Here is a 25452-nt window from a genome sequence, read left to right on the forward strand (position 1 = left end):
GTATGCAGTCAATATACAAAGGTGACGTGTGGGCAGGCTCAAGGATAGAAGACGTCTGTCCAGAGAAGAGCCGGGTCCCACACGATTTCCACTGCCAACGGGTCTGAAGCACACCGGAGCCGCCAAGTCCTGAGTCCCCAGGTGGCCACTGTCTCCAGCTGTCAGACCTGGTACTGCTGGCAGGAAGCAGAAACAGTTAATGGTGGGTGTGTGTGTACACACCCAGTAAACAGTCAGCAAAAACGTTCTCTCTATAGTCGGGTGGGAAAGACACCTCCACCTTTAATCCAGAAACTAGGCACATGCAGAAATCTGTGAGTACTTATCCAAGTTTGGCGTGGGGAGCGAAACCGTCAGCCCTCCACGAACCACAAACCCAGCCTCCAGCTGCAAGCACTCACCAACTGCAAAAGTACAGATGCAAAACGGTCAGCAATACAGCTGAGTAGTTTACCTATTTGGTAGACGATGTCTCGGCAGCGAGGTGGAGTTGCTGCCCGGCTTTTGTGGAGATGGTGGTGATGACTGACAGCTGGTGATGATGATGAGTGACAGCTGTCACTCCCGGTTGCTTCTGCGATGCGGTTGCGCCCCCTCGTGCCTGAAGCCCGCACTTCAGGCAGGGCGCTCTCTGGTGGTGGGCCAGCAGTACCTCCTCTTCAGCGGCCCACACAACAGGACCCCCCCCCCCCAACGGGCACCTCCTGGCGCCCGACCCGGCTTGTTGGGGTGACGGTTGTAGAAGTCGGCCAGGAGGGCCGGGTCCAGGATGAAGCTCCTCTTCACCCAGGAGCGTTCTTCGGGTCCATACAGCTCCCAGTCCACCAAATACTGGAACCCCCGGCCCTTACGACGGACGTCCAGGAGCCTGCGAACAGTCCAGGCAGGCTCCCCGTCGATGATTCGGGCAGGAGGCAGCGCCAGTCCGGGGGTGCAGAGGGGTGAAATGTGGTGAGGTTTGATGCGTGACACATGGAAGACCGGGTGGATCCGCAGTGAAGCTGGGAGTTGTAGCTTCACTGCGGCAGGACTGAGGATCTTGAGGATCTTGAACGGTCCGATGTAGCGGTCTTTCAATTTTGGTGATTCCACCTGTAAGGGGATGTCCTTGGTGGAAAGCCATACCTCCTGCCCAGGCTGGTATGCAGGGGCCGGGGGAACGCCGGCGGTCTGCATGGGCCTTGGCCCTCGTCCGGGCCTTCAGCAGGGCAGAGCGGGCAGTGCGCCACACCCGACGGCATCTGCGAAGGTGAGCCTGGATCGAGGGGGCACCAACCTCTCCCTCCACCACTGGGAACAATGGGGGCTGGTACCCCAAACACAAATAGGGAGAGGCCGGTGGCAGAGGACACTTGGCTGTTATGAGCATACTCGATCCAGGTCAGATGGTCACTCCAGGCTGCCGGGTGCGCGGAGGTCACGCAGCGGAGGGCATGTTCAAGTTCCTGGTTCGCCCGCTCTGCCTGTCCGTTCGTCTGTGGATGATACCCGGACGAGAGGCTCATGGTGGCCCCCATTTCCCTGCAGAAACTCCGCCAGACTTGAGAGAGAACTGAGGACCACGATCCGAGACAATGTCAGTTGGTATCCCATGCAGACGTACAACGTGGTGGACCAGGAGGTCTGCTGTCTCCTGGGCTGTTGGGAGCTTCGGGAGGGCCACGAAGTGGGCCGCCTTGGAGAATCGGTCCACTACCGTGAGGATGGTCGTCATGCCCTGGGACGGCGGGAGGCCCGTGACAAAGTCCAGGCCGATGTGTGACCAGGGGCGATGAGGCACCGGAAGCGGCTGGAGGAGTCATTGAGTCTTCTTGTGGTCCACCTTGCCCCTGGCACAGGTGGTACAGGCCTGGACGTATTCCAGGACGTCGGCCTCCATGGACGCCCACCAGAAGCGCTGCCGGACCACTGCCACGGTTCTTCGCACCCCTGGGTAGGAGAGCTTGGAACCGTGACAGCAGTCCAGGACTGCAGCTCTGGCCTCTGGTAGGACATACAGTCGGTTCTTCGGGCCGGTCCCCGGGTCCGGGCTCCGTGCCAGGGCCTCCCGGACTGTCTTCTCCACGTCCCAGGTGAGGGTGGCCATGATAGTGGACTCGGGGATGATTGGTTCCGGAGGATCTGACAGCTCCGTTTTGACCTCCTCTTCATGTACCCGGGACAAGGCGTCGGATCTCTGGTTCTTGGTCCCAGGGCGGTAGGTGATCTGGAAGTCAAAACGCCCGAAGAACAGTGACCAGCGGGCTTGCCTGGGGTTCAGACGCTTGGCAGTCCGGATGTACTCCAGGTTCCGATGGTCCGTGAAAACCGTGAATGGCACCGCAGCTCCCTCCAACACGTGTCTCCACTCCTCAAGAGCCTCCTTCACAGCACGGAGTTCCCGATTGCCCACGTCATAGTTCCGTTCTGCCGGGGTCAACCTGCGGGAAAAATAGGCACAAGGGTGGAGGACCTTATCGGACTCCCTGCTCTGGGACAGCACGGCTCCTATCCCTGAGTCAGAGGCATCCACTTCAATGACGAACTGGCGGCTAGGATCGGGCTGCACCAGAACTGGTGCAGTCGAGAACCGGCGTTTCAACTCCCTAAACGCGACTTCGCACCGATCCGACCAGATGAAGGGGACTTTTGGGGAGGTCAGGGCTGTCAGGGGACTAACCACCTGACTGTAGCCCCTAATGAACCTCCTGTAGAAATTTGCAAAGCCGAGGAACTGTTGCAGCTTCCTACGGCTTGTCGGTTGGGGCCAATCTCTCACCGCCGCAACCTTAGCCGGATCAGGGGCGACGGAGTTGGAGGAGATTATGAACCCCAGGAAGGACAAAGAAGTGCGGTGGAACTCGCACTTCTCGCCCTTCACAAACAGCCGGTTCTCCAACAACCGCTGCAGGACCTGACGTACATGCTTAACATGAGTCTTAGGATCCGGGGAAAAGATGAGTATATTGTCCAGGTATACGAAGACGAAACGGTGCAGGAAGTCCCGCAAAACGTCATTTACCAAGGGTTTGAATGTCGCGGGGGCGTTGGTGAGGCCGAACGGCATGACCAGGTACTCAAAGTGACCTAATGGGGTGTTAAATGCCGTCTTCCACTCGTCTCCCTTCCGGATCTGAACCAGGTGGTACCGCCGTCAGATTGGGGGGGACTTTAACCTCCTCGTTAGCAGTCAAACCGGGGGGAACCGAGGATCCTAAACACTCCCGGTGGCAGGTTTCGCTCCACTGAGCCACAACCCCAGACGGCCAATCAATCCGTGGATTGTGTTTAATCATCCATGGGAAGCCCAAAATTACGCGGGAGGTAGAAGGAGTTACATAAAACTCAGTCTCCTCCCGATGATTCCCAGACACCACCAGAGTTACTGGTTGTGTCTTGTGTGTGATTAAAGGAAGAAGGGTGCCATCTAGCGCCCGCACCTTCAATGGTGAAGGGAGAGCCACTAGAGGGAACCCTACTTCCCTTGCCCATCTGCTGTCCAGCAGATTCCCTTCTGACCCCGTGTCCACCAGTGCTGGGGCTTGAAGGGTTAGATCCCCACTCAGGATCGTAACTGGGAGGCGTGCAGATATGCGTTTGTCCCACGTGAATGTTGTGACCCACCCTTAGCCCAGTCTCTAAAGGCGAGTGTTGTCGTTTTGGCCGTTTGGGGCAGTTTTCTGTATGTGCTCTTTTGAGCTGCAGAGAAAACACTCCCTACGGGCCAGCCTCCTCAATCTGTCATCTGATCTTATTTTGGCTCTGCTCGTTTCCCTAGCAACGTCAGCAGGGGGAGCTGTTACCACACGGAGCGCTGAGGCTGTGGAGCGTGGGGACGGCGGTGCCTTTTTGGACCCGGAAGGGAGAGGGACGGCTCGTGCCCGGCCACGTCCTTCGTCTCGCTCCTGACGATGTTCTTCTAATCGATTGTCTAATCGTATGACCAGGTCGATAAGCCCATCTAAATCCTGCGGCTCGTCCTTAGCCACCAGATGCTCCTTTAGGACCAAAGACAGTCCGTTTACAAAGGTGGTGCGGAGTGCAGCAGCATTCCAGCCGGACCTCGCAGCCGCGATGCGGAAGTCGACTGCATACTCGGCTGCACTCCGACGCCCCTGTCTCATCGACAGTAGCACTGTTGAAGCGTTTTCGCCTCTATTTGGGTGATCGAACACCAGTCTGAACACCCTCACAAACTCAGTATATAGCGATAGAAGCCGTGAATTCTGCTTCCAGAGCACCGTAGCCAAGGAGCGTGCCTCACCTCGAAGCAAATTAATAACATAAGCCACCCGGCTAAAGTCCGACGCGTACATGACGGAACACTGTGCAAAGACGAGCGAACACTGCATTAAGAAGTCTGCGCATGTCTCTACACAACCTTCGTACGGTTCCGGGGGACTTATGTATGCTTCAGGGGACGGTGGGGGGGTTTGTTGAACGACCACTGGAACCTCTGTATTCGGCACCAGGACAGCAGGAGGAGGAGCTGCAGCCTGCCCTGTGTGGGCGCTTCCACCTGTGCGGTGAGAGCCTCCATCCTGCGATTGAGTATTGCGCTCTGCTCGGTCACTAAGTCCAACCGAGCAGTGAAGGCGGTTAAGATTTGCTGCCACTCACCTAACATGCCTCCTGCTGGCGCCTGTGCACCCTGCTCTTCCATTGGTTGTTCAAACGTTGGTTGACACCCCTCGGAGTCCATGACGTTGGCCGAGATATCCTGTTGGGGAAGTGTAGTGACACGGACCCACAACAGGGGGCGTAAATGAATGGACAATGGATGAGCCAAAACAACAATTTACTGTTGTGAATGTGCACAACGAAATACAGACAATCACAGAATTTGTATGCAGTCAATATACAAAGGTGACGTGTGGGCAGGCTCGAGGATAGAAGACGTCTGTCCAGAGAAGAGCCGGGTCCCACACGATTTCCACTGCCAACGGGTCTGAAGCACACCGGAGCCACCAAGTCCCAAGTGGGAAAGACACCTCCACCTTTAATCCAGAAACTAGGCATGTGCAGAAATCTGTGAGTACTTATCCAAGTTTGGCGTGGGGAGCGAAACCGTCAGCCCTCCACGAACCACAAACCCAGCCTCCAGCTGCAAGCACTCACCAACTGCAAAAGTACAGATGCAAAACGGTCAGCAATACAGCTGAGTAGTTTACCTATTTGGTAGACGATATCTCGGCAGCGAGATGGAGTTGCTGCCCGGCTTTTGTGGAGATGGTGGTGATGAGTGACAGCTGGTGATGATGATGAGTGACAGCTGTCACTCCCGGTTGCTCCTGCGATGCGGTTGCGCCCTCTCGTGCCTGAAGCCCGCACTTCAGGCAGGGCGCCCTCTGGTGGTGGGCCAGCAGTACCTCCTCTTCAGCGGCCCACACAACATTCAAGTCCCTACTTCACCAGACTGTGAATTCCTCAGATTATATTGGATTCTGCATCTATTGGACTACTATTAGATTAACCATGGAATTGATCAGCTGGTCTCTGAACGCTATTGATGCCATTTTTTCTACAAGAAGGTCAGGGCCGGGGATCCTACCTGCCTAGATGGAACGTATCCTGCGGGCTATGTTCTCGACTGCTGGAGTTCTTGGCGTGTGGCTTGCTTGGCACCTTTCTCTGTTAAGGACTCTGTTCAGTAGTTTGCCATATATGAGTAGTGGGTGAATTTCAGTTTGTGATGGACTGTTCTGTTACATTCCATCAAAAGTTGTGTGTTGCAGAACATTTGATCCTCAAATCAGTGCTGTACAATCAGCAGTTTCATATCTCATGGCTGCCACCAAAGCATGCAAAGATGCATGAAATGCAGTCTACTAGGCCAAATTTTTTAGTTGGTACGCAGAACTAGAAATAATAGTGGAGATATGTCTCAGCAGTGGAAGTTGGTCATCCTTAGATAGGTCTGTTTGGTGGATTCTTTGTGCCAAACAAACTGTGACTTGGGGAGACTAAGATGAGGCATACCGCTTTCACTGTGAAGGAACATCAGCTATGGGATTTTGATCCTGTGAAGTATTTCTTTGTCCATGATCCAGGATGGAGGTATCTCATTTTTGAGGACCTCAGAGGCTGGAGAAGCCCAAGGGGATGCCCATGTTCCTTCTGGATGCAGGAGATAGATGGTTACTTTCAAGAGGTGGGGATAGACCAGTTGTGTGCTTGGGTGGTTGCTGCCCATGACCCAAGCCTGTTATGTAGTGTGCTAAAAGCAGCAACACGGTATTCCAGACCTGACCCGATGTACCTAACAGTCACATCTTTGCACGAGAAAGAACATCCAAATCTTTATGGTATTGCTGCTTTCTCTTTTAGTATATGTTTGTGGATGCGAACCAGTGACCTAAAGTGATGACTGGATATCTTTGGTCTTTTACTAGATTTATTTACTAGGTCACTTAGGAGGATCCTTGGGAATGCTGGAATGACTTTCTTTCAAATGACTTTTGATGATGTTCTTTCTTTCTCAGGTAGATAGGTAGTGGTGGTGGTAGGTAGGTAGTGGAGGGAACATCAGTTATGACATAGAGTTGGAGAAGATAGTCGGTAATAACTCAGTAATTTTTATGGTATTAGGTGATGACTAAAACAATGCAGTATTGAAAGCTAAGGTCAGAAGTCACAAATTAAGTCGTCCTTCAATGGACCATTTGTGCTTGGTTACTGTTTAACTTTCATTTTTATGTCTTGATGGAAGTACAATGATCAGGATGATTGCAATGCTGCCATCTGGTGGCCTTTCAGCCTTTTGGGTAATAATTGTAGAAGGATTTATTTCATCCAATAAATGCTTTAGAAATGGTGTGCGTAAGAGATTCTGCTTTATAAATAATAAATGGCCTTTTGTATTGATGTACGAGGGCTGTCAATAAAGTATAGGTCCTTTTTATTTTTTTCAAAAACTATATGGATTTCATTCATATGTTTTTACGTCAGACATGCTTGAACCCTCGTGCGCATGCGTGAGTTTTTCCACGCCTGTCGGTGACGTCATTCGCCTGTGAGCACTCCTTGTGGGAGGAGTCGTCCAGCCCCTCGTCGGAATTCCTTTGTCTGAGAAGTTGCTGAGAGACTGGCGCTTTGTTTGATCAAAAATTTTTTCTAAACCTGTGAGACACATCGAAGTGGACATGGTTCGAAAAATTAAGCTGGTCTTCAGTGAAAATTTTAACAGCTGATGAGAGATTTTGAGGTGATACTGTCGCTTTAAGGACTTCCCACGGTGCGAGACGTCGCGCAGCGCTCTCAGGCAGCGTCATCAGCCTGTTTCAAGCTTAAAACCTCCACATTTCAGGCTCTATTGATCCAGGACGTCGTGAGAGAACAGAGAAGTTTCAGAAGAAGTCGGTTTCAGCATTTTATCTGGATATTCCACTGTTAAAGGAGATTTTTTAATGAAAGACGTGCGGGCGGATTGCAGCGTCGGCTCGCAGCCGCCGCGACGCTCCGCCACAGGAAAAACACCTCTGTTGGAAGCCTTGAGGACACGTTGGAACATCTCCAGCTGATAAACAATTTCTCATATACTCACGCCACTGAAAGCCATCAAAAGCCGCCTGGATTTTACAAATGGTTATCAATACGGAGGTGTTTTTCCTGTGCCGCCACGCCGCGTCGGCTGCGTCCCGACGCGTGGACCCGTCCGCACGTCTTTCATTTAAAAAAATCTCCTTTAACAGTGGAATATCCGGATAAAATGCTGAAACCGACTTCTTCTGAAACTTCTCTGTTCTCTCACGACGTCCTGGATCAATAGAGCCTGAAATGTGGAGGTTTTAAGCTTGAAACAGGCTGATGACGCTGCCTGAGAGCGCTGAGCGACGTCTCGCACCGTGAAAAGTCCTTAAAGCGACAGAATCACCTCAAAATCTCTCATCAGCTGTTAAAATTTTCACTGAAAACCAGCTTAATTTTTCGAACCATGTCCACTTCGATGTGTCTCACAGGTTTAGAAAAAATTTTGATCAAACAAAGCGCCAGTCTCTCAGCAACTTCTCAGACAAAGGAATTCCGACGAGGGCCTGGACGACTCCTCCCACAAGGAGTGCTCACAGGCGAATGACGTCACCGACAGGCATGGAAAAACTCACGCATGCGCACAAGGGTGCAAGCATGTCTGACGTAAAAACATATGAATGAAATCCATATAGTTTTTGAAAAAAATAAAAAGGACCTATACTTTACGGACAGCCCTCGTATTTCCGTTTTCACTGTTGCCACCTGTTGGAATCTTGCATTGTGATACTTCCAAGTGAAACAAAAACTGCTGTCTTTGTATCTGCTTAGTTCCTCTTTGTCTGAAATAAATTACAAAAACAGTACACAGTAGCTCAGTGGTCACTGTGCATCAATCAAGCACAGGTGATCATCAAAATGCTTGTTTAACAGTGTACCACCTCCTGGAATATGCAGTTGAATGTCTTTTTTGTTTTTGTATTTTTGAGTTCATTGGCACATTGCTGGACACTGGCATATAATGGAACATGTTTTGCCAAGGCCATGCGGTTTGACTGTGGCTTGGCAACGTGCTCCATCTTGCATAATCTCCACCAGTGTCCTCTCCAGTTCACAACACAAGAATGTTTTTGTCTCCGTGCAACCTTAAATTAACCTGTCAGTAAATACATCACAGTGGATGTATTCAGTCTGCACTACTCCTCCGTACGAGCGTGTGGTTGTGGATGCAGCAAAGCTAAAAGTTAGGTTCAATAACTGCTAAGCCACAAACCGAAAGTTGGCTGTGGTAATGGTAAACCAATAAGCCACTCAAATATTTGGCTGAAGCAATTGCAAACTGCTGTTATATGAGCTTTGGGTCTTTTTTTTTTTTTGGCTCTAAAACCCTGAAAAACAATCCTAAACTGCTGAAATTTTAATATGCTGTAGTGTAAACATGAAGGTTCCCAAAACATTTAGCTTGCCAGGATCAGATTATGATCAAAGACACAATTAAAATTAAACAGTTTTCATTCAACAAACAGTTTATTCACTGTACAGATAGTATTAAAGAAATGGAATATTAAAATGCTTGTGCAGTTCCCATGGATAAATCCATTGTAGCTGAACCCCCCCCCCCCCCCAAATAAAATTATTTAAAATATATGTTTTAGTAAATTTATTAAATTAAATGTAGTATACAAAATCTCAAAAACAAGAGCAATCAGAGATTTCTGAAGTCTACCAATCTGGATCTGGATCATGTCCAAAATTCATTGGAGTCTTCCAATATCTATCTGTGGGGCAAATTTGGTGAGAATCTGTGAAGTAGTCTGAAGTAATCCTTCAAAGCCTAAAGGGAAATCTTGATGCAGAATACAGATCCAGATCACCTCCCAAATTTAATGGGTTCTTCCATTGCCTAATATGCACCTGTGGTGAAAATTTCGTCAAGTCTGTGCAGTTATTTTGATGTAATCCTGCTAACAGTAATCATTCAAAGCCAGTATTAAATGAAACTTGATCCACAATCTGGATCCGGATCCAGATCACCTCCAAAATTTAATGGGTTCTTCCATTGCCTGATATGAGTGTTCTATGACGTAATATGTATCTGTGGTGAAAATTTTGTCAAAATCTGTGCAAGCAGTTTTGACGTAATCCTGCTAGCAGACAGACAAATAAATAAATAAATAAACACCAATGATTTTATTACATCCTTGGCGGACATAATAACAATAGCTAAATATTTTAGTAGGTTTCTTTAGTCATATTATTTTTTAAATATGAGCTGATGAATAAAATATACTTTATTATGATCACAGCCAATAAGTTTGGTGATTCTCTGTTGAATCATTAGTCTTTCCTGAGACAAAATATTGGGAAACATATTTCAAGGTTGTTATATAATTGGCTTGACGGTAGTATTTAACATCACCTAATGTTAGCATGAGCTACCTCCATTATGAGAAACTGGATTTAAAATGTGATTCAAAAAAAATTTTTTTTTGGCTGAAGACCTGAGTGAGGGGAGTGTCGTAAAGCAGTTAGTCACAATAGATTTAATTATTTGCATGTCTTGAAAACTATCACAGGCTAACAGGCTAGTGTTATTTTAACAGACAACATTAGCATGAGCTGAGTGCCTCTGTTTTGAGCAAAGGGATTTATATTATGCTTAAAAAACATACTTAAATTACAATTTTGCTTAAAAAAAAAAACTTACTGCACATCTTCAGGTAATTGTACATGTTGAATGAAAAAATTACATTGTAACTATGGGTGGTTTTTGATTTTTTTTTTTTGCTGGACAGACTAACAAACGGACCAACAGACACAGATTTGCACTTTGGAGAATTATGATATAAATAAAAAAATACACAAGGAAAATAGCTTTAATAATCTAATTGATGCATTTATTCAGGATAAACTCCTGCTCTTCCATCTCCTTGAAGAAATGATTGTTTTAGCATTTTACGTTTTTGACCAAAGTTAGCAGAGGTAGATTTAAAAGCTAATTGTTCTGCTAATGGTTTACAACGTTAGCTAAAAAACAAATCTGCTAACAAAAAAGTTTGTTAGTTAGGTGTTAGCTGAACGGTACCAGGCGCTGTTAGTATGTAAGAGTTGATTATTTATTTGTAGTCTGTCCAAGCAGCCTTTGGCTACAGTGATTTTGAGGCGATCCATGACTTCACACCACAACGTCTGTGTTAGTGCGGTTTGACATTTTACCAGGTGGCTCAGTGTGTCCCTTCCTGTGTGGGCTTTTTTAGGATGGCCGTGCTCCTTCGGGTGTTTTGGTCTGTGCCATGTTCTGCTTCTGCCACCTCTTCAACAACCCAGTTCCTGCCATGCAGCTGCTCAGCGCCAAGAGACCGGGGTCCGGCCTGTGGCCTTCACACCGCAGGTTTGCAGCCGTGAGCGTGTGTCTGTGTGTGTGCGTGACATAAAGATCAAAAGGCCAACTTTCTGGTTGCTATGAGCATTAATTCACTGAGACTCAAAGCGGTCTTGACATTTGGCAACAACACAGGGCTTGTAATGCAAAAATGTAGCTGTGCGAGTAGCTGCATGAGTCCGTCCCAGCCAGCGTATGTAAGCAATAACTCAATAACAATAAATGCTATCATCTTATAACTCGACAAATTAAAAGAGCACAGAATGAGAATGACATGATGAGACAGTGGCTGACTTTGATGCATCAGAACTGTATGCCACCTGTTGGATGGTTCATGATTGTGCACACATATTAAATCACTAGTGAACAATGTGGAAGCAAACAAGGGACAAAACCTTGACATATTCCAGGCATGGGACAGAGCATGACATAAAGACTTATTGAAATATCTTTAAAGAGACCCAATGAAAAGTTTAGAATCAGCTCCAAATCTGGCGTCAAATTGAATCTAATTGTTTGTCCACAGTCAAACACACCATTGATTAACTGTTGGAAACGGTTCTTTCCCACATTAAGATATGTAGGCTATGTATGCAGCATGGTATCAGAGAAACCCAGCCTGCCGCACTCCAAGCCTTTGGTAATTAAGGCCCTCACCATGAGCCCGGTCCCCTGCTTCAACAAGCAGCGTAGTGGCTGTCGACCGTTCTGTGATGTTCTCATTGGAGAGACCAAGATCTTCACCACTTCACAGGAGTACGAGAGGATGAGGTAAGCTGTTTAAAGTGAGATTTAGCAGGCTTTCAATGTCAAGAAAGTAAAAGTGATCAAGATTAAGATGCTCCTTGACTGGTTTATATTTATTCTGTCTCCTTCCAGAGAGCACAGACTCCAAGAGGGGAAGGTGGTGTTCCCTCTGGGTGTGAGTGCACAAGGAGATGTTGTAGTTTCTGTCTATCACATGAGATCCACCATTGGAGGACGTCTGCAGGCCAAGGTATCATTTATGTAGCTTATGCTGGAGAGCCAACATCATTTGGTTGCTCAAACTAGTAGCCATGACAACAAGATCTCACAGCATGGGAGTGCCTATGTTAACATGACATGCTTGTCTTTGGAAGATATCAGCCATCAATCAGTATTGGGATGTGAGAATTATGTTAATACAATGATAGTAAACAGGACAGACATGATATGAATAAGTTTTTAATTTTATAAATTTTGACAGTTGATCAGCTTCTCAGGTTTTCCTTTAGACCATCTAATAGTCTTTCATTCAGTGGGGAGTATTGAATGAAACTCCCAACAGAGACTATTACACTCACTCGCCACTTTATTAAGTACAGCTTGCTAGTACCGGGTTGGACCCCCTTTTGCCTTTAGAACTGCCTTAATTCTTTGTGGCTTAGATTCAACAAGAAGTTGGAAACATTCCTCAGAGATGTTGGTCTATGTTGACATGATAGCATCATGCAGTCGCCCATTCACCCAGTCTGTCCATTTTCCTCTGACCTCTGACATCAACAAGGTATTTTTGTCTACACAACTTCCGCTCACTAGATAGCTTCTCTTTTTTGTACAATTCTCTGTAAACCCTGGAGATGGTTTTGGGTGAAAATCCCAGTAGATCAGCAGTTTCTGAAATACTCAGACCAGCCCGTCTGGCACCAACAACCAATGCCACGTTCAAAGTCACTTAAATCTCCTTTCTTCCCCATTTTGATGCTTGGTTAGAACTTCAGATAATCAGGAAATTCACCACATCTAGATGCATAAATGCATTGAATTGCTGCCATGTGATTGGCTGATTAGCGGTTTGTGTTCAGCAATTGAACAGGTGTACCTAATAAAGTGAGCAGTGAGTGTATAATAGTAGTAGTAGCAGTAGTGGTTGTAGTAGGTAGTATTGGACATCAGGTCTGTTGGTTGTGGTAAAATTTATATATTTAGGTATTCATGTACTCCGTGTAAAGATTTGGCCTTGATGCCATATCTCAGCCATTAAACTGATAATTAAAATAGCATTGCAATTGATCATAAATCTTTCTCCTCCTCTTGTTAGGTGTCGAACACTCAGATCTTCCAGATCCAGTTCCACACTGGCTTCATTGCTCCTGGAACTGCTGTGTTAAAATTTAATAAGTAAGTCCTCCACTTTTCATAATGCCCACACTGCATGTTTGAAAGCAGGTAGGAACTATTTGTCGGTGGAGTTAAAAACCTTTTGGGGTGGGGGGGTGGGGGTGGGGGTGGGGGTGGGGATCAGGAATGCTTCTTCTTTCGGGTGCTCCCCTTAGGGGTCGCCACAGCAGATAAATGGTTTCCGTCTCACCCTGTCTTCTGCATCTTCCTCTGTCACACCAACCACCTGCATGTCCTCCCTTAACACATCCATAAACCTCCTCTTTAGAACCCCTCTTCTCTTCCTTCCTGGTGGCTCCATCCTCAGCATCTCTCTATATACCCTGGGTCCTCCTTTGCACATGCTTAAACCATCTCAATCTTTCCTCTGACCGTTGTATCTATGCTGTCCCTCTAATATGCTAATTCTGTCCATCCTCATTACTCAAAAAGAACATTGCAGCGTCTTCAGCTCTGCCGTCTGCCTTTTGTTAGTGTCACTGCCTAACTGTGCAACATAGTAGTGAAGCAGCATAGCTAAACAATTGTTCATTTTGGGCTAAAACCATGGAATTTGGGACACATATTCTAAATTAACTAATGTTTATTTTCAGATAAGGAGCCTTCATGGAGCTGACCTCTAATGAGCACCAGGGGTCAATAAAGATTTACAAACTATACAAATGCTCCAATCATGTTGAAAACTATACCACATTATTTGCCTGATCATAATGATTCCAAAAAGGTATAGTTTGGACTATCTATGACTGAATGTTCTGGAGTTATGGGGTAAAAACAGCAAAAATGGTGATAAAGGTCAGTTTGTACAGGGGTCAAAAGTTAAAGTTGCTCCAATTGTGGTAAAAAGTGATGCATTTATTGTTTGAAATAAAAGGATTAATAAATGGAATAGTTTTGACTGTGTTGAATGCTTGGTCTCCAAAGTAAAGGTCAAACAAGGTCGACGTCCATTGGATTCTATGACGTATGACATATGTTGCAAACTATTTCTTTTTAAAATGCTATTAACTCATTAGAGGTCAGCTTCATAATGGGTCCATATCTGAAAATAAACATGAGTTAATTTAGAATATGTATAACCAAATTCCATGCTTTTATCACAAAATGAACAATTTTTATGGAAATTCTAACTAAGCTGCACCACTATAGCTGGACTCACTTCTGTCTTGTAGACTTCCCCCTTCACTCTTGCATTGAGGCATAAAAATGTTTTAGAGAGATGGCTGTCACAAATCAATCCTTTCACCTTTTTCTACCCACTCCACCCTGCCTGCATGCCCTTCTTCACTTTTCTACCACACTCTCCATCACATTGGACAGTTGCATTGGTGGTTTGAATCATATTTATCTAATAGATTATAATTTGTTCATGTAAATGGGGAGTCTTCTTCACAGACTAAGGTTAATTATGGAGTTCCACAAGGTTCTGTGCGAGGACCAGTTTTATTCACTTTATACATGTTTCCCTTAGGCAGTATTATTAGACAGCATTGCTTAAATTTTCACTGTTAAGCAGATGATACCCAGCTTTATCTATCCATGAAGCCAGAGGACACACACCAATTACTCATTGGTGTTAAACTGCAGGAATGTCTTACAGACATAAAGACATGGATGACCTCTACTTTCCTGCTTTTAAATTCAGATAAAACTGAAGTTATTGTACTTGGCCCCACAAATCTTAGAAACATGGTGTCTAACCAGATCCTTACTCTGGATAGCATTACCCTGACCTCTAGTAATACTGTGAGAAATCTTGGAGTCATTTTTGATCAGGATATGTCCTTCAATGCGCATATTAAGCAAATATGTAGGACTGCTTTTTGCATTTGCGCAATATCTCTAAAATTAGAAAGGTCTTGTCTCAGAGTGATGCTGAAAAACGAATTCATGCATTTATTTCCTCTAGGCTGGACTATTGTAATTCATTATTATCAGGTTGTCCTAAAAGTTCCCTGAAAAGCCTTCAGTTAATTCAAAATGCTGCAGCTAGAGTGCTAACAGGGACTAGAAGGAGGGAGCATATGTCACCCATATTGGCATCTCTTCATTGGCTTCCTGTTAATTCTAGAATAGAATTAAAAATTCTTCTTCTTACTTATAAGGTTTTGAATAATCAGGTCCCATCTTATCTTAGGGACCTCATAGTACCATATCACCCCAATAGAGCGCTTCGCTCTCAGACTGCAGGCTTACTTGTAGTTCCTAGGGTTTGTAAGAGTAGAATGGGAGGCAGAGCCTTCAGCTTTCAGGCTCCTCTCCTGTGGAACCAGCTCCCAATTCGGATCAGGGAGACAGACACTCTCTCTACTTTTAAGATTAGGCTTAAAACTTTCCTTTTTCTAAAGCTTATTGTTAGGGCTGGATCAGGTGACCCTGAACCATCCCTTAGTTATGCTGCTATAGACTTAGACTGCTGGGGGGTTCCCATGATGCACTGAGTGTTTCTTTCTCTTTTTGCTCTGTATGCACCACTCTGCATTTAATCATTAGTGATTGATCTCTGCTCTCTTCCACAGCATGTCTTTTTCCTGATTCTCTCCCCTCAGCCCCAACCAGTCCCAGCAGAAGACTGCCCCTCCCTGAGCCTGGTTCTGCTGGAGGTTTCTTCCTGTTAAAAGGGAGTTTTTCCTTCCCACTGTCGCCAAGTGCTTGCTCACAGGGGGTTGTTTTGACCATTGGGGTTTTTCTGTAATTATTGTATGGCTTTTGCCTTAGAATATAAAGCACCTTGGGGCAACTGTTTGTTGTGATTTGGCGCTATATAAATAAAATTGATTTGATTTGATTTGAATGTCTGTCAATGTGTGCATCACTACTGTGAACAAAAAAGGACTCAGAGTCCTTCTTTGATGTAATCCCACCCCTATTTTGAATGCATCTGTTATTCCTACTGCACCTCTCACTGCTGTCACACTGCCCTTGTACTACATATCCTGCACCACCCTCACATGATGTTGTCACTTCATGTTGTGATGATGTTTTTATGATAAAACCAGAGGCAAGTTTCCACATCGTTGACAATAAGGTTTTTGTATTCCTATTTGCATTCATATTCACATACTTCTCTGCCACTCCAGACTTCCTCATACAATACCGCAACTCTTCTCTTGGCACCCTTTCATAAGTTTTCTCTAAATCCACACACACACACAATGTAACTCCTTCTGGCCTTCTCTGTACTTCTCCATCAGTATTCTCACAACAAACATTGCATCTGTTGTTCTGTATCTTGGCATGAAACCATATTGCTGCTCAAAGATCTTCACCTCCTTTCTAAGCCTAGTTTCCACTACTCTTTCCCATAATGTCATTGTGTGGCTGATCGACTTTATGCCTCTGTAGTTACTGCAGTTCTGCACATCACCCTTGTTCTTTGTAACCAGCACACGTCTTCTCCAGTTCCCAGGCATCCCCTCACTTTCACTCTCAAGATTTTATTAAACAGTCTTTTTAAAATCTGCACTGCCATCTCTCTGAAACATTTTTATACCTCAACTGGAATGTCATCTGGACCAACTGCCTTTCCACTCTTAAGCCTCTTCATAGTTGTCCTCACTTCAGAGCTCTCAAGTTGAGATACGCTCAATGAGTTATTTTCCGCCGAATCTTGTCTTGCAGGTCATAGAGGTGAAATGTTGGAGAATTTCATGCATTAGCATGAGAGTGTGACAGCATACTGAGTCTCACGCCGAATGCGTGAGACCTGACAGGACCACTTTAAAGCGTGAGTCTCACACCGAATGAGTGAGACTTGAGAGCTCTTGTCACTTTATCCTTACTTACTGTACATCCTGATTTACTTTCTCCACATCATCCAGTCTACTCTCGCTTTTATTTTCTTGATTCAACAGCTACTCAAAACACGCACACAGGTTGCATCTCCTACATAGAATGTAGTCTGCCTGTGTGCACCTTCACTCTTATGCATCACCCTGTGCTCATCATCCTCTTAAAATAAGTATTCACGACACCCATTCCCACCCTTTTTGCAGAATCTACCACCATCTGCCCTTCTACATTCTTCTCCGCCCTCTAAAAAGCAGCTCTGGATCCACACGGATTTATTGATTGTGAAGTTTCAAGGAAGCCATTTTTTTCTTAACTTGAACACCGGGTGTTGATTGATCATCCTGACCTAGTTGTCAAACAAGTGTGGCTACACTGGAGGATAAAATGATCTTGGCCCCCAATTAATCAATACTCCATCACCAATTACCTTACAAATGACCACAATCTAACAGAATTCTTAAATCATTTGTTGAGAATTTCACATCTGCTTTAACTAGCTAATTAAGGTAGCTAATTTCCATCAACAGTACCCGAGCAGGTGAAAAACAGTGAGATTCAATAGAAATCTGACATCACACACAGACATACACACACACAAAGATAAATACAGAATAACATAAATATTTCTGTGAAAACTTGTTGTGTTCTTCCCGTCAGACCGGAGCTTGATGCATGTGACTCTCCTGAGAAGTATGCGCAGCTCTTCCATGTGGTCCTGGATGTGGAGGTGGAAGGAGTGGATAAGCAGAAAGATCTGACACCACCATGGGAGCAGTTCCCCTGTAAAGACCTGAGTCCCAATGTGCTCTTCTCCTGCCACCAGGAACACCAGGATGCCCTGGCTGTTGCCGGTACTGTGGATAAAGATTACACAGGGACAAACACAGGCACATTTGTAGGTGCTGCTAAAGTATGTACAGTGAGGAAAATAAGTATTTGAACACCCTGTGATTTTGCAAGTTCTCCCACTTAGAAATCATGGAGTGGTCTGAAATTTTCATCTTAGGCGCATGTCCACTGTGAGAGACTTAATCTAAAAATAAATCCGGAAATCACAATGTATGATTTTTTAATAATTTATTTGTATGTTACTGCTGCAAATAAGTATTTGAACACCTGTAAAAATCAATGTTAATATTTGGTACAGTAGCCTTTGTTTGCAATTACAGAGGTCAAACGTTTCCTGTAGTTTTTCACCAGGTTTGCACACACTGCAGCAGGGATTTTGTTCCACTCCTCCATACAGATCTTCTCTAGCTCTTTCAGGTTTGGAGTTTCCCTCCCTCCAAAGATTTTCTGTTGAGTTCAGGTCTGTAGACTGGCCAAGCCACTCCAGGACCTTGAAATGCTTCTCACGGAGCCCCTCTTTAGTTGCCCTGGCTGTGTGTTTGGGGTCATTGTCATCCTGGAAGACCCAGCCATGACCCATCTTCAATGCTCTTACTGAGGCAAGGAGGTTGTTTGCCAAAATCTCGCAATACATGACCCCATCCATCCTCCTACAGTTTTGTCCCTGGTGTCCTTAGACAGCTCTTTGGTCTTGGCTATGGTGGACAGGTTGGAGTGTGATTGATTGAGTGTGAACAGGTGTCTTTTATACAGGTAACAAGTTCAAACAGGTGCAATTAATACAGGTAAAGAGTGCAGAATAAGAGGGCTTCTTAAAGAAAAATTAACAGGTCTGTGTGAGCCAGAATTCTTGCTGGTTGGTAGGGGATCAAATAGTTATTTGCAGCAGTAACATACAAATAAATGATTAAAAAATCATACATTGTGATTTCCGGATTTTATTTTTTTTTTTAGATTATGTCTCTCACAGTGGACATGCACCTAAGATGAAAATTTCAGACCCCTCCATAATTTCTAAGTGGGAGAACATGCAAAACCGCAGCGTGTTCGAATACTTCTTTTCCTCACTGTATTTATCACATACAGTACATTATACTTGGGTAGAGAGTTAAGTAGAAGATGAGACCAACAGACTCAGAGTATCCTTCATGTACATCACTCTCCGTCCACTTCAAGACAAATGGGCATCTTCTTCTCTAATACCAAATTAAATGTCAACAGCATATCAGTTATACCAAGGCATAACACTAATTGTCTTGCCTGTTACAGCACCAAGTCGGCCCCATGGAGGTCCCGATGTTCTGGGCCACGGTGACGATAGTGAACCCTCAGATGATGAGATGCTATCTCTCTCCAGCCAGCGAAGCAGCACTAGCTCTGCTCCCCACAAAGCTGACCCACCTGTTCCAGCACCAGCTGCCCCTGCACCTCCTGAGGAAGTGGATCTTCTTGGCCTGGATGGAGAGGAGGTCAATGTGTCATGTCCCTCAGCTCAGCCCCCAACTACTGCAAACACAACCACTGACCTCCTTGGGGACTTGTTTGGGGCTCCACCTCAGTCGACCAGTGGGTCGTCTTCTGCCCAGTCCACACCCCATAAAGCTGTCCCCAACACGGCCTCACCGTGCCCCTCTCCTGCCCCACCAGGTGAAAATTCTCATTTAAAATTACAGATGTTGCATTTGTGTATATACGTCTGTGCTAAAATTAGAGTTTTTCATCAGTGGTGAGTCCAAGAGTTTAAACATGGGACAGTCAGAGGAGGTTGGGTGTGGGGGTGAGTTTTGGAAGACAAACCTGGAGTATGAGTAAAGCACACATATAAAAGGGTTGGCTGTTTCCAATGCAGTCCTTTTTGGAAGTTCACACATTTCCTCTGACAGTGCTCCAGTGCTTGGAAGAGCTTCCATCCTGATGGTCAAGAAGTCCACAGTGGAGAAAATGATACCATTATCACCCTGATATTTCTTCCCAATCACAGGTTTTTCCATGTTTGGCAACAGATAAAAATTGTTTGGTCTCAGTAGCCTTATATTCCTGCCTCAGCAAGCTGACATAATGTGATCTGTATATGGTTTGATCCATTTAGAGGTAGTACATGAACACTTTTCCATCCAAGAAAAACTTTATATTGATAATCTTTGTTGGATCAGCTTGTAAAAATTCTGAGTTCTCTGTTGTGATGATGATTTCTGGTGCATTTTTGTTCAGGGGTCAGGAGATGTCACGCACATTCAGCAGAAGCCATTGGACATTTGAAGTTCTGCATGAAGGAACATCAATAGCTATCTAACTTGTAGTCAGTCATTTTTCGTTGTTCACTTTGTTGTGATTCAGAACTGCACAAAAAAAACTCATAGAAACATATAGTGTGTACTAACAGTGTAATTATTAGGAATAACAAATTAACAGTAGTTGGTATTACTATGTTCCCTAGCGTTTGATCCTTTTGGGACGGGCCCCACGCCTAAGCCTCAAGACATGATGGGTTCTCTCCTGGGAGCAGGTAATATGGTTCAGCCAGACCCTTTTGTGCATGCTGCTTGCTCTCCATCACCCAGCCTGCAGCCTACGGGCCTGGGTAAGACATGTCACCGCTGCTGTGCTGCATCACATCACATACAGAAAGCATGTTTCATTGTCTGTCCCACATTACATTAAGCATGTTGAATATTTTCCATATAAGTCCACAGCCACACCTCAGCATAACACATAAACATGCACTGTGATTGAATTGTCAAAATGGACATTTAATTTTCAATTGCGTTTATACAATATATCATTATTTTTAAAGTTGCATTAGGTTATATTTAGTAATACATTTGCTTATAGTATATATGATGAGTATAGTGTATTTGGAGCCTGATTGCTTTTGCAGAGTACTGCAAGCATGGCCTTAAATTTTTATTCATAATCCAATTAAATCCCTTATGTGCCTTTAATATATTGTTTAAAAAAAAATAAAATAACTAAATAGGTGTTGGGAATTTCAACCCTCCACTTCCCTACTGCCAGTCATCCATGGAAAACCCTGACTTATTAAATACTTGTTTTATGCAATACATATATTGACACAATAATCAAAGACCGTGAATTCAGTTGAAATTGAAAGACCTTGAATTGAAGAGCAAAATGTCGATTTTGAGAAAATCTAATCTGAAAATATCACTGACCCATAAAATCCACTATTATTAGTTGTTTTTATGCATAACCATGTAGTCAGTTGATGTTTAAAGTGCTTGCAGACATGTTTTCAGCATTTTGAAACCTCACTGATTATGAGACCAGTATTGTGTTTCAACTTGGTATTTTTTTGCACCTTGCTAGGACTTCAATACTCCTGGTGTGAAAATTAGAAAAGGACTTACTCACTGTTAGTCAGAAGACAAAGACAGAGACAAAGACAAAGGTTTCAAACTGAGTAAACAGAATCTACCTCTGGACAAAGGTTTATCAACTTCACACCTTCAAGTTGAAGGCATTCAGTTATGTGGTCATGAACATAATCATTTTTGGGTCATTGTGAATCAAAACTGTTAAAGAACACAGATACTTCAAAGCAACCCAGTCCAATCCTGGATGTCTTTATCCTGTGAAATGACGTCAGCCTATCCTGGCAGACATCTGTGGAACAGAAATGTCTTCTCTAAATTTTCTTCAGCTTCACCACCCTCCTGCTCCGCAGCATTACCTCGGCTGTGTGGGTTGTTGTAAAATTAACTTCCAGGGGGAGTAGAGAGGCTTGAATCTTCGACTGGACTGGATTGCTTGACGTGAGGACATTTCGCTTCAAATCACAGAAGCTTCCTCAGCTAAAATTCTTGCTCTGGTAGTCTGACTTCTGTCTTGATTCTTGTAGAGAAGAATAAACCAGAAGCCAACAAAAGCTGGAGTTTTTTGTTGGGAAAGTGTAGGAACACGGACCCACAACAGGGGGCGCAAATGAACGGACAATGGAGGAAGTCAAATAACAACACTTTACTGTTGTGAATAAGCACAACAAACACAACAGATTACAACAATAGACAAAGAAGTCAATTCACAAAATGTGTCACGTGGGCAGGCTCGAAGATAAGAGACGTCTGTCCAAAGCAGAACCGGAACCACACGATTTCCTCCGCCACCGAACCCCGGGAATACTGGAGCCGCCAAGTCCCGAACTCCCAGGTGGCCACTGCCTCCGCGTGTCGGATCTGGTACTGCTGGCGAGGAACAAAAACAGTTAAATGTGGGTGCGTTTGCACCCAGCAACCCGTATGGCGGGAAAACCACCTCCAACTCTCGTCGGAAGAATGTCTGCTATTTAACGCACAAAAGTAACAAAGTGTTAATGTCAAAAAGACAACACAGTCGGCTGAGTACTGTACCTCCTAGGTAGAGCGATATCTCGGCAAAGAGGTGGAGATGTCGTCTTGCTGATATACCACTGCTGATCAGATGATTGGTGACAGCTGTCGTAGGCGATAAGTGACAGCTGTCACCCCGGCTGCTCCTGTGAGGCGGCAGCGCCCTCTGGTGCCTGGAGCCCGCACTCCAGACAGGGCGCCCTCTGGTGGTGGTGGGCCAGCAGTACCTCTTCTTCAGCGGCCCACACAACAGGACCCCCCCCCTCAACGGGCGCCTCCTGGCGCCCGACCAGGCTTGTCCGGGTGGCGGCGGTAGAAATCGGCCAGGAGGGCCGGGTCCAGGATGAAGCTCCTCTTCACCCAGGAGCGTTCTTCGGGTCCGTACCCCTCCCAGTCCACCAAATACTGGAAGCCCCGGCCCATCCTACGGACATCCAAGAGCCGGCGCACAGTCCAAGCCGGCTCGCCATCGATGATCCGGGCAGGAGGCGGCGCCGGACCCGGAGCACAGAGGGGTGAGGTGTGATGCGGCTTTATCCGGGACACATGGAAAACAGGATGGATCCGCAGTGAGGCCGGAAGCTGAAGCCTCACTGCGGCTGGACTGATGACCTTAAGGATTCTGAAGGGACCGATGTAACGGTCCTGCAGTTTAGGGGAGTCCACTTTCAGGGGAATGTCCTTTGTGGACAACCACACCTCCTGCCCTGGCCGATACGCAGGGGCCAGGGTCCGCCGACGGTCTGCATGGGCTTTTGCCCTCGTCCGGGCCTTTAGCAAAGCAGAACGGGCGGCGCGCCACACCCGACGGCACTTCCGCAGGTGGGCCTGGACCGAAGGCACACCGACCTCTCCCTCAACCACCGGAAACAACGGGGGCTGATACCCCAGACACACCTCAAAAGGGGAGAGGCCGGTGGCTGAAGACACCTGGCTGTTATGGGCATACTCGATCCAGGCCAAATGGGTACTCCAGGCCGCCGGGTGCGCGGCCGTCACGCAGCGCAGGGCCTGTTCCACCTCCTGATTGACCCGTTCTGCTTGCGCGTTGGTCTGAGGATGATACCCGGACGAGAGACTCACCGTGGCCCCCAGTTCCCGGCAGAAGCTCCTCCAGACTTGCGAGGCGAACTGGGGACCGCGGTCGGAGACGATGTCTGTTGGAATCCCATGCAGCCGGACGACGTGGTGGACCAGGAGGTCCGCTGTCTCCTGGGCAGTCGGGAGCTTCGGGAGGGCCACGAAGTGGGCCGCCTTGGAGAATCGGTCCACTATCGTGAGGATGGTGGTGTTGCCCTGGGACGGCGGGAGGCCCATGACAAAATCCAGGCCGATGTGGGACCAGGGGCGATGAGGCACAGGCAGCGGCTGGAGCAGTCCCGATGCCCTGCGGTGGTCAGCCTTGCCCCTGGAGCAGGTGGTGCAGGCCTGGATATAATCCCGGATGTCGGCCTCCAGGGACGCCCACCAGAAGCGCTGCCGGACAACTGCCACGGTCCTACGCACCCCTGGATGACAGGAGAACTTGGAGCCGTGACAGAAGTCCAGGACTGCAGCCCTGGCCTCTGGTGGGACGTAAAGTTTGTTCTTCGGCCCAGTTCCGGGATCCGGGCTCCGTGCCAGGGCCTCCCGGACGGTTTTCTCTACGTCCCAGGTGAGGGTGGCCACGATAGCAGACTCCGGGATGATAGGTTCCGGTGGATTCGACAACTCCGTTTTGACTTCGTCTTCATGCACCCGGGACAAGGCATCCGATCTCTGGTTTTTGGTCCCGGGGCGGTAGGTGATCCGGTAGTCAAAACGGCCGAAGAACAGTGACCAGCGGGCTTGCCTGGGGTTCACCCCCTTGGCGGTCCCGATATACTCCAGGTTCCGGTGGTCAGTGAAAACCGTGAATGGCACGGACGTTCCCTCCAACAGATGTCTCCACTCTTCAAGAGCCTCTTTCACCGCAAGGAGTTCTCGATTGCCGACGTCATAGTTCCGTTCAGCCGGGGTCAACCTGCGTGAAAAGTAGGCACACGGGTGAAGTACCTTATCGGTCTCTCTGCTCTGGGACAGCACGGCTCCTATCCCTGAGTCAGAGGCGTCCACTTCAACCATGAACTGGCGGCTAGGGTCGGGCTGCACCAAAACTGGCGCAGTAGAGAACCGTCGTTTCAACTCCTTGAACGCGGCTTCGCACCGATCCGACCAGGTGAAGGGGACTTTTGGAGAGGTCAGGGCTGTCAGGGGGCTAACTACCTGACTGTAGCCCTTAATGAACCTCCTATAGAAATTACTGAAGCTGAGGAACTGTTGCAGCTTCCTACGGCTTGTTGGTTGGGGCCAATCTCTCACCGCCGCAACCTTGGCCGGATCAGGGGTGACAGAGTTAGAGGAGATGATAAACCCTAGGAAGGACAAAGACGTGCGGTGAAACTCGCACTTCTCGCCCTTCACAAACAGTCGGTTCTCTAACAACCGCTGCAGGACCTGACGTACATGCTGGACATGGGTCTCAGGATCCGGAGAAAAGATGAGAATATCGTCCAGATATACGAAGACGAATCGGTGCAGGAAGTCCCGCAAGACGTCGTTAACCAAGGCTTGTAACGTCGCGGGGACGTTGGTGAGGCCGAACGGCATGACCAGGTACTCAAAGCGACCTAATGGGGTGTTAAATGCCGTCTTCCATTCGTCTCCCTTCCGGATCCGAACCAGGTGATACGCATTTCTAAGATCCAGCTTAGTAAAGATTTTGGCTCCATGCAGGGGGGTGAACACGGAATCGAAACAATGGCAACGGGTATCGGTTGCGAACCGTAATCTCATTCAGCCCCCTGTAATCAATACATGGACGAAGTCCGCCATCTTTCTTGCCCACAAAAAAGAAACCTGCCCCCATCGGGGAAGTGGAGTTCCGGATCAGCCCGGCAGCTAATGAGTCCCGGATGTAGGTCTCCATTGATTCGCGCTCAGGTCGTGAGAGGTTGTACAGCCTGCTGGACGGGAACTCAGCGCCTGGAACCAAATCAATGGCACAACCGTACGGACGGTGCGGGGGAAGGGTGAGTGCCAGATCCTTACTGAAGACGTCAGCAAGATCGTGGTACTCAACCGGCACTGCCGTCAGATTGGGAGGGACTTTGACCTCCTCCTTAGCCTGTGAACCGGGAGGAACCGAGGATCCTAAACACCCCCGATGGCAGGTTTCGCTCCACTGAACCACCACCCCAGACGGCCAATCAATCCGGGGATTGTGCTTCAACATCCATGGGATGCCCAAAATCACGCGGGAAGTAGAAGGAGTTACAAAAAACTCAATCTCCTCCCGGTGGTTTCCAGACACCACCAGAGTTACTGGTTGTGTCTTGTGTGTGAGTAAAGGGAGGAGGGTGCCATCTAGTGCCCGCACCTGCAACGGCGAAGGAAGCGCCACCAGAGGGAGCCCTACCTCCCTTGCCCATCTGCTGTCTAGCAGATTCCCTTCTGACCCCGTGTCCACCAGTGCTC

General features: G+C 47.0%; 1 protein-coding gene across 1 annotated transcript in view; it reads left to right on the forward strand.

Annotated features, from left to right (window-relative positions):
- dnajc6 (DnaJ (Hsp40) homolog, subfamily C, member 6) overlaps nucleotides 1-25452 on the forward strand; it is a 99591-nt gene that overhangs the window by 55251 nt on the left and 18888 nt on the right. Inside the window, exons 6-12 of the mRNA XM_034179564.1 lie at nucleotides 10704-10837; nucleotides 11405-11599; nucleotides 11708-11825; nucleotides 12891-12970; nucleotides 17420-17613; nucleotides 18881-19258; nucleotides 20049-20117. Coding sequence (XP_034035455.1) covers nucleotides 10704-10837; nucleotides 11405-11599; nucleotides 11708-11825; nucleotides 12891-12970; nucleotides 17420-17613; nucleotides 18881-19258; nucleotides 20049-20117 — 1168 coding nt within the window. The remainder of the gene's footprint in view (nucleotides 1-10703; nucleotides 10838-11404; nucleotides 11600-11707; nucleotides 11826-12890; nucleotides 12971-17419; nucleotides 17614-18880; nucleotides 19259-20048; nucleotides 20118-25452) is intronic.

This window comes from Thalassophryne amazonica, chromosome 10 (assembly GCF_902500255.1).
Source record: "Thalassophryne amazonica chromosome 10, fThaAma1.1, whole genome shotgun sequence".
In the NCBI taxonomy this organism is placed as follows: domain Eukaryota; kingdom Metazoa; phylum Chordata; class Actinopteri; order Batrachoidiformes; family Batrachoididae; genus Thalassophryne; species Thalassophryne amazonica.